General features: G+C 43.1%; 1 protein-coding gene across 2 annotated transcripts in view; it reads left to right on the top strand.

Moving 5' to 3' along the window:
* Positions 1 to 832: 832 nt before the first annotated feature.
* The window catches only part of klf5l (Kruppel like factor 5 like), a 110,445-nt gene continuing 100,974 nt past the window's right edge, over positions 833 to 10,303 (top strand). Inside the window, exon 1 of one of the 2 annotated variants that reach the window (XM_083647838.1) lies at positions 833 to 1,085. In XM_083647838.1, the coding sequence (XP_083503964.1) occupies positions 948 to 1,085 (138 nt within the window). In that variant the 5' untranslated portion in view covers positions 833 to 947. The remainder of the gene's footprint in view (positions 1,086 to 10,303) is intronic. The other variant, XM_083647839.1, reaches the window with a different exon arrangement.

The following is a 10,303-nucleotide window of genomic DNA, read 5'->3' as shown; positions in this document are numbered from 1 at the left end:
ATCTAGCCATTTTACTGTAAGCTCAACGGCCATGTTAGATTTGGTGCCATGACGATCCCGGGTGTCGCCGGCTCGGGCGCTCTTGTTAAATCAATAGAGCATGCCCTGGGCTACATCTGAGCCAAATTTGGTGCTTTTGCATGAATTTGCGCGGGAATATCCCTAAGGGCCTGGACTATGAGGACACACACACACACACACACACACACACACACACACACACACACACACACACACACGCATACACACACACACACACACACACACACACACTAATTAATCTTTGAGAAAGTGACTACTGTATAACACACACACCAAATTAACTTTTTGCAGCAAAATTACTTAGTTAATGGCAGAAAAAAATATAAACCAATGTTTTTTGTTTTGCTTGGTTGGCCAGTGTGATAGCAATGATTTATTAGGCCTTTATTTATTTATTTATTTATTTAGTTAGTTAGTTAGTTAGTTAGTTAGTTATCTATTATTCATTCATTAATTTTAATTAGATTATGAAATTTGTGTTTTCCTGAAAGTGAAGCTTAGTTCACTTATGCTTATGAAGTTTATTTGTGTGTGGGGGCGGGGATTGGGGCGGGGCGGGGGCGTGCGTGCATGTGTGCAAGCGCTGTGTCTTGACCCACATGTTCCCTCTCCAGTCCTCTGGTGCCTCTTCAGGTGAGTCCCGCCCCCTCGCACAGGTAGGCTAATTGGGCCATCCTCTGTTCTGATTGGCTGTGGTGCGTGTCAGTCATCGACTGCAGCCAGGCAGCAGGTCCATACTTGAGCTCAGGTAAAAGCTACCTGGAGCCAGAAGAGAGGGGAGGGCTTTGGACTTACAGCGCGCTTCCACCTGGCTCCACAAAGGCGCACTTATCATAGGATCTATATGAGTTTGACATAACCGAGACTTTCCAGAAGACACATCTGTTTAAATCAACAGCTTTTTAATGGCAGCGAGTATCGGCCTGGCCATGAACCCGCCTCACGCAGAGGAGAGGGCGGTGTTCACGCAGCTGAAGCCGGTCAGGATGTCTGGAGCGGGAGAGGGAGAGGACACGTCCGTGTTCGAGGACGTCAAACCCGGGGTGAGAGGCTGTGACGACCCGCTGGGGTCACCAGGGGTCTGTTACAACACGTGTATCTGTTCTCTCACTTTAATCTGAGCAGAAAGGAATAAATTGTGGCTCCTACCTGTTGCTTCCTGCTTGGGTCACAATACAGCATCGTTTGGAGAATAAACAGCGCTGCTATTAACCGTTTAATTAGCGCATAATTGCGCGCTGTGCTGTTGTTTTTATGAAGCTGGTGAGGTCAGGCGGGCGGGGTAAAGTCCTGTAAAGACACCTGGCTGGCATGTTAACACAGGTTAGCCTACTGTCTGCCTGGATGCTGTCTCATTCCACTCACTAGTCCACGCAAACTCTATCTGCACTCCACATTTCAAACACGAGGAAGTGCGCTCTTACTATCTCTATAGTCTATAGCCTAAAATAATATAAGCTATAGGCTACATATAAAAGCACGTTAGATTAGGGAACACATTAACCATACTGTTTTGGTTCATTATTAGCAATTTACAAACCACTTAGCACCTTATTCTGTAGCCTACTATTGTATTCTACAAGTAGGCCTATAGCCCATTAACTATGGCTTTAGTCTTCCCTCAATCTTATTTATTTATTTATTTATTTATGTATGTATGTATGTATGTATGTATGTATTTATTTATTTATTTATGTATTTATTTATTTTTATTTATTTTTAGTTAGTTATTTTATAGTTCTACAGAGTCAGTAAAGAAGTTTTTGCAAATGGATTGGGATTTTAATCAGTTTTGCTCAGTCTGGGGCTTCTAAGGTGCTTCTAGGCTAGGCCTACTATCATGTTATTATTGAGAGAAATTATGAAACTAGAGGGAAAACCCATATAGTTAATAGTTAAATGTGTCCCCTAATCTAAAGTGTTACCGTGCTTTTGGTAGTGTAGGCCTAGTATGAAGTCTGGTAAAAAAAATAAAATAATAATAATAATAATGATAATAATAAACAGGCTAGAGTAGACCTATAACATCTTACTAATATGATTGTTGTCTTTTGCACTTGTTCTGTCTGTGGTTTCTCACAGTCATGGCATTCACAGACACAAACCTGTTTGGCACTTGCATTAACTGTAAGTCATTTGACATAAGCCGTGGGATTACTTGCTGTAAAGGCTGTGCAGTCAGTAACTGTAGACTTCTTCATGTGAAGGCAAAAAGTTGCTTGTAGTGATATGTTGTTTCTTCTTGTTTCTTTGAACTCAAACAAGCTTGGTAGGAGCTGTGTTATTGATATGAATATGATATGATAATAATAATAATAATATTGATATGATAATATATGTTATTGCTATGAATACACTGTAATTAAATACAGGTTTTGAGGCTTACTGACACTTACTGTAAGCTTGATTTGAGAAGAGGCGAGAGCTGCTTCCTTCTAGCGCTGCAGCTAATGATTATTTTCATTATTGATTCATCTATGGATTATTTTCTCAACTAATTGATTAGTTATTTTGGTCCATAAAATGTCACAACTACTCGATTAATCGACTAATCGATGCAGCTCGACTTCCTTCTTTCTTCAAATTATGAAATCCGTCCTCGACTTTAGAAAACCTCAACTCATATTATGATCAAATAGTGGAATAGGATCTTTAATAGCCATATCGGCAAAACACAAATATAAAACAAATGGAACAATCTGAAAAGCAGTCCATGTTTGTGAACGTCGCTCTGATGCCAGACAAGTGGCTGTACTTTTCAGGAAGTGCCTCGTACTGCGTGTATAACAACCAGAGAACCCACAGTCCTACACATGATAACAATGATCATTAATTGTTTACTAATTAACTTTAGAAAGTATGTAAAACAATGTGGGAAAACAACATTGTCTTCTCACCTCCCACTGCCCTTGACTAAACATGAACACTTGATCACAGCCAAGACATGACAGCCACATGAAAGTTAAATGGCTGTGAATTGTAGGAAGGCGCTGCGTGACCACAACAGAAACCGGACTCCCTCAGATCGCACTGCGAGTCTGGCTCTCTGCCAGGTGTTTGGTAAACAGGGATGAGCCAGGGGCGGAAACAACCACTAAACACAACCGGCAAGCCCGGCTTGCAGGCACGGAGACCCCGGGCTAAAACAGAAAGAAAGAAAGAAAGAAAGAAAGAAAGAAAGAAAGAAAGAAAGAAAGAAAGAAAGAAAGAAAGAAAGAAAGAAAGAAATGACAACAAACGTCAGTCACACTTTCAGAAAGGCATTACTGTATTGTTTTTGAAAGGCTCTACCCCTCATATACCTCAGCTATTTAGTTAAGTACATATGTTCCTCATTTGATTTGGCCACTTTACTGCTGGCTGCAGGTACAAGGGTTTGTTATTTAAATGTTTGCTTTGTTCTTTACAAAAGCCGCCCCGCGCTGCTGCCTCACTGCTGCCACGGCATTAAGGCAGTACTGCAGCAAAGTGGCCAAACTAAATGAGGAAAAACTGGATACTTTCAATTTTGATCCTACATTTTCAGGTCGAGATGAGACGGGCCAGTTTACACTGCTGCAACGTTTGTCTGCAACATTCTAAAAGGGTTTTGTCTGCGATTCATTGGTGTAAACTGGGCTTAAAACACAGGTCCTCCCACTTTGCTTAGAAATCTGCTTCCAGGCTCTTCGCATTTACTTCGTTTTTTCCCCTATAGTACTACTGTACTAGGTAGTCGTTTTGTCCTTGGTCATTTCCGTCTTTGGGCACGGGGGCCCCAAGCTGGACGCAGGCTTTAGAGTTATCTTCTTATCTCGTCCTACGTGAAAGCAGCCTTGTTGAGTTGACCAGAAGGAATTCTACGACAACCTTGATCCCTTTAAATAACTTAGACTTCGATATTGTTTCACATTTCACGTTTCACTCATTCTGATTGATCAAATGGACCAAAACGTCTTAACCTTGGGGATACATTCCACAGTTACCCATGATTCACTGGTTCCTACGTCATCTGGTGACGAGGGAGCTATGATCTGTCTTGTTTTAATCCCCCCTTCTACTATTAATGTCTGCACACTGCTTTGAGGAAAGCTTTCACAGAAGCAAGTCGTGGCCTGTAGCTAGCTGCATCATCATCGTACTCATGACCGCAGTTAAAGACCACAGTCCCTGCTGTTTTATTGCTGTCTTCTAGGTATAGCAACTATCATTTTAAAATAATTTCTGATCGTGAACTCCTTATGAACAAAGTTTGAAGTTATTTTATGGGTCACTGCATTGATTGTCATGAACTGTAACCCTGGAGAAGTAGTCTTTTACAGCTTCAATGACTCAACAACTAGATTGTATGCCTGTGAGTCATGCTGAAACGAATTTAAGCCTTGAATCGTTCTTTTCATTATTTAACCAACAGACTTCCCCCTTAAATCTCCTCTTAAGTAGATTAAAATGTTTGTTTGTTTTTGTTTTTTTTACGGCTGCTCCGTTACATCAAATGGGTTGAGCTTAATTTTGTGCACATGGTGCCGCGTCTATGTGCCGTCAGGCCGCAGTGCCGACAGGTCGCAATGCCGATAGCCCACAAGCAGAACCAGCTGAGCGAGGCGGCGTGCAGCGTGTCGGTGGAGCTAACCTCTCCCAGCGCCCACGCCAAACCTAACCTCCCCCCATGCCTAAACCTAACCTCCCCCAGACCCTAACCCAAAACCTAACCTCTCCCAGCCCCCACGCCAAACCTAACCTCCCCCCATGCCATGCCTAAACCTAACCTCCCCCAGACCCTAACCCAAAACCTAACCTCTCCCACCCCCACGCCTAAACCTAAGGTCGGCATTGCGGGTGGTCGGCATAGCGGGTGGTCGGCATAGCGGGTGGACCCCGTGCACATTCGCCTTGTGATTCAGCAGGATGTGTGGTGTCTAAGCCTTGTGATTCAGCAGGATGTGTGGTGTCTAAGCCTTGTGATTCAGCAGGACGTGTGGTGTCTAAGCCTTGTGATTCAGCAGGACGTGTGGTGTCTAAGCCTTGTGATTCAGCAGGACGTGTGGTGTCTAAGCCTTGTGATTCAGCAGGACGTGTGGTGTCTAAGCCTTGTGATTCAGCAGGACGTGTGGTGTCTAAGCCTTGTGATTCAGCAGGATGTGTGGTGTCTAAGCCTTGTGATTCAGCAGGATGTGTGTTGTCTAAGCCTTGTGATTCAGCAGGACGTGTGGTGTCTAAGCCTTGTGATTCAGCAGGACGTGTGGTGTCTAAGCCTTGTGATTCAGCAGGATGTGTGGTGTCTAAGCCTTGTGATTCAGCAGGATGTGTGGTGTCTAAGCCTTGTGATTCAGCAGGACGTGTGGTGTCTAAGCCTTGTGATTCAGCAGGATGTGTGGTGTCTAAGCCTTGTGATTCAGCAGGATGTGTGGTGTCTAAGCCTTGTGATTCAGCAGGAGGTGTGGTGTCTAAGCCTTGGGATCTCGACTAGAATTTAAAATAAAGCTATGTGGGTCTGAACAAAGCTCACCTGAAAAACATGTTTGTAACGATGGACCAGCGTGTGGGATCGGCAGGTTAAAGTGCTTCCAAACCCCTCTGCCTTGGTGTCAGGATCATCCTCATAAGCACCTGAATAATTAATTATGCAGCGAGCAACCTGTTCTCACCCCAACTCCTCAATCTGACGTTTGGTCACGACCCCAGTCCCCATGGGTAGTCTAATAGAGTTCTATAGAACTCCCACAACGTGCAGGGTAGTCCAATATGACTTCTATAGAACTCCCACAGCGTGCAGAGTAGTCCAATAGACTTCTATAGAACTCCCACAACGTTGCAGGGTAGTCCAATAGACTTCTATAGAACTCCCACAACATGCAGGATAGTCCAATAGACTTCTATATAACTCTCACAATGTACAGGGTAGTCCAATAAACTTCTATAGAACTCCCACAACATGCAGGGTAGTCCAATAGACTTCTATAGGACTCCCACAACGTGCAGCTTAGTCCAATTTTATTTTCTAATGAGACTAAGGTCTTTTGGAGCAAACAAACAGATTTTGATGCTGTTTTTCCAATCGATAGTGCAGTGTTATGCAGTATGGAAGTAGTGCATGGTTGTCTGTCTGTTCAGCTTATTACTCAACTAGGTATAGTCCAGGCATTTTACGCAAATATGTGGGTCAACCTCACACTAATTGCAACAAAACCAAACTCAACTGATTTTGTATCCTTAAAGCAGCTACGAGCAACTTTTTCGATTGTTATTAAACAGTATAAATTTAATATCAATGCATCACATCTTACCTCTAATAGTCGACGAGACCAACGCAGCGTAGTCTCGCTTGAACCCCGAGTGAATCAGCCAGTGTTAGTGTGTCTGTAGCCAGGGCAGATCAGGAAGTGAAATGAAACGGTTTGCAGCAGCCACTTCGGCCATAACCACAAAATAACTTCCAAAAAACCTGTTAGAATATAACGAGAGATGTTCCCGCGAGTATGCGTGGCGTTCACATTGTTTATGTTATGTTGCTAGGCAGCGCAAACGGCTAGGAAGGCAGCTGCGTTTCACTTCCTGGTTTCACTTCCGCGTTTCACTTCCGGGTTACCCGGTCCGGTCGCTCTAGAGAGCCCCCTGTTGGCGCGAGTTTAGACAGACTATAGACTTAATAATCACCTAGGGAGCAATCTCAGATACACATGGCTTTGGTCTCGTCGACTATTAGAGGTAAGATGTGATGCATTGATATTAAATTTATACTGTTTAATAACAATCGAAAAAGTTGCTCGTAGCTGCTTTAATATGTCCTCAATGAAGGAAAAAAAGTGTTAAGGAAATGTATGAAGGGAAAGTTTTGAAAATGACCTAAATATGATGGTAGCCTATGGAAGCCTATGGAAGCCTTTTATTTTTATTTTTTATGTGTCATAAATCTCATCACTTATGTATGTGGGCCCTGTATGTGTTTTTTGCTTCAAGGAGAAGAGAAAAAAAAAGTTAAAAAAATTAATAAATAAACGTTTTTGGGTAGCATCATATAGGTCATTTTCAAAAATTTCCCTTCATACATTTCCTTAACACTTTTTTTCCTTCATTGAGGACATATTGAGGATACAAAATCAGTTGAGTTTGGTTTTGTTGCAATTAGTGTGAGGTCAAGTGACATTTTTACTGGACTAGTAGGCTGATGCGTATTTGCTCAAAAATCGTGGGTCAAATGCTTGAGTCAAATTTTCAAGCGGCGTACACTAGAAGAATGTTGTCTTTGGCAGGCAATATTGCATCCGACCCAGCTCATATTTTATTTGAAGAATATCAGCTTCTGCAATCAAACAGAAGATTTAGAGTCCCACAGGCTCGGTTGAACAGACCGCTCGTTTCATGCTCGTTAACGCAATATCTCAGGAACGCCTTGACGGAATTTCATCAAATTTTCCTCACCTGTCCACTCGGACTCAAGGATGAATTGATTAGATTTTGCTGGTTAAAGGTCAAAGTTCAAGGTCACTGTAACCTCACAAACCCAATTTCCAAGCTCTTTAACGCCATATCTTAGGAATGCCTTGACAGAATTTCTTCTAATTTGCCTCAAACGTCGACTTGGACTCAAGGATGAACTAATTCGATTTTGGTGTTCAAAGGGCAAAGGTTAAGGTCACTGTGACCTCACGAACGCTATTTAAAGCTTGTTAATGTGATATCTCAAGAACGCCTTGACGGAATTTCTTCCAATCTGCCTCAAACACCTAGCCTGGTAAACCGCCCGTCACGTGAACTCACATTTCATTTGGTTCTCCGTGACGGTCTGGACCCGCACAGGCAGTTTAAGATGATTGGTCGAGCCATGCCGGCCATTGCCGGGCCGACGAATCAGCGGCGGCCGTAGGCGGGCAGGCTCGTCTGGGCAAGTAGTGGGTACATGGTCTTTGTAGTTCTTTTCACTCGTCAACATCGCGGAAGTGACAGGCAGTCTGAATGAAATTGAATGTAATGTTCCCAATTCTATGTATTAAATTCTAAAAAACGACCCTCAACATTTGGGAAGGCTAAGCCACACAACTAGTTCGTTATAATCTAACTAAATGCTTCGAAGGTGACTTTACGACCGCGAGGACTCAATCAATGAATACCACGGAGATCATCCACAGGCACCTTCCGCGATCTGATTGGTTGAAGTTAACACCCACCAGCGGTGATAGACAGATGGGTCATCCAATCACCTGCCAAGTAGCTTGGACAAAGTGCCCGCCTCCGTCAGCGGGTCTGGTGACTTCAAACCCAGATCGACTGGTTTAGTGAAACCTATGTGGAGCTATACCGTCCATCTGGCAGCGTCAGGTTATCAAACACCCACTTGGTCTCAAGGATGAACTGATTAGATGTTGGTGGTCAAAGGTCAAGGTCACTGTGAGCTCACAAACGGCATTTTCAAGTTCGGTAATGGCATATCTCAGTAACACCTTGACGGAATTTGGCTCAATGTCAAAGTCTGGACAGACATGCGTGTAGACTGCTCACTTGTTTGCGGAGGCATATATCCGCAGTTCGCTCGTTCTAGTTTACAGTTGATTCCATTTTAGTTTTTTCCGTTTTGCGGAAATCATATATCATACTCTCTGAACAGTCTAGTCTAATGAAGAGTTAATTCTGCTTGCAAGCATGCTTTACCAAACACATGATGTGATACTAATCTTCTGCTGTAGCCTCTGGGCTTCTGCTGTAGCCTCTGGGTGTCTGCTGTAGCCTCTGGGCTTCTGCTGTAGCCTCTGGGCTTCTGCTGTAGCCTCTGGGCTTCTGATTGAGAGAACATGATGTGATACTAACCTTCTGCTGTTGCCTCTGGGCTTCTGCTGTAGCCTCTGGGCGTCTGCTGTTGCCTCTGGGCTTCTGATTGAGAGAACATGATGTGATGATACTAACCTTCTGCTGTAGCCTCTGGGTGTCTGCTGTAGCCTCTGGGCTTCTGCTGTAGCCTCTGGGCTTCTGCTGTAGTCTCTGGGCTTCTGATTGAGAGAACATGATGTGATACTAACCTTCTGCTGTTGCCTCTGGGCTTCTGCTGTAGCCTCTGGGCGTCTGCTGTTGCCTCTGGGGTTCTGATTGAGAGAACATGATGTGATGATACTAACCTTCTGCTGTAGCCTCTGGGCATCTGCTGTAGCCTCTGGGCTTCTGCTGTTGCCTCTGGGCATCTGCTGTAGCCTCTGGGCTTCTGCTGTTGCTTCTGGGCTTCTGCTGTAGCCTCTGGGCTTCTGCTGTAGCCTCTGGGCTTCTGCTGTAGCCTCTGGGCTTCTGCTGTAGCCTCTGGGCTCCTCTGGGCTTCTGCTGTAGCCTCTGGGCTTCTGCTGTACTGCCCTACAAATCATAACCGCAGTAACTACGCCAACACTGAAACTGAGAAAAATGGCTTTAAAGTTTTTTGACTGTCCAGCCAAATGAGATATAGGTTGAAATTGGCAATGTGCTTATTAAATATGTATATGTTAAAGTATTTTTTGGGCGCAAAACAATTATCAATTACTTGACCTATGACCCCAGAAATGCAGATACGGCACTCTGTCTGTGTATTACCTTAAACATATGTGTAGGTAGTACAAGGGGAAAGCGCAGTAACTACAATCTAATGTGCTTCTCCTGTCTTGTTTTTCATGAGACAATTGTAATCGGTTTTGATTTCGATACCACATCATATCTGTATTTAATTGTTTTATTGTTTACATGTTTAAAACATTTAAATGGATGAGTAACAGATACATTCAGGGAATCCTGAAGTCAGTTGATGTCATCTTCACCACTGGTGTTGCTTCATTCTGACACAATTAATTAATGAGCACAGTTGTTTTATTATCTTAATTTAGAACAGGTTTTCTTTACAAATCACATCAGCTTTTCAGATTGATAATTCATACAAGAACATATACAGTATATTACATAGCATATTACAATTATTTTGAAATGAATTATAGACTGAGTCTGAATGCTGATCATTTCTGCAGCAATTAAAAAGCTTGTCCTGATGAGCTAGGTAGTGATACCAAACAATTATCACTATCTACAGCCAGATTAACACTTCCCAGTGGAGAACACAATTCCCTTCTAAAGACACTGAAGACTCATTCATTAACAATTTGGACAGCTGTCAGTGCGCTCTCATATTGGGAATTGACTGGATTAACTAAACAGATTGTGCCATTATGAGTGATTGATATGTTGGACTTTGTTATGGAAAGAGCGGGAAAATTGCAGTAACTACAAAATCCAACCAAAAACCAGTCTGAAACGCAGTAACTACACCTCAAAG

Source organism: Poromitra crassiceps (genome assembly GCF_964638095.1).
Source record: "Poromitra crassiceps genome assembly, chromosome: 1".
NCBI classification, from domain to species: domain Eukaryota; kingdom Metazoa; phylum Chordata; class Actinopteri; order Beryciformes; family Melamphaidae; genus Poromitra; species Poromitra crassiceps.
The sequence above is the reverse complement of the archived record's forward strand: the minus strand, read 5'-3'. Positions and strand labels throughout refer to the sequence as shown.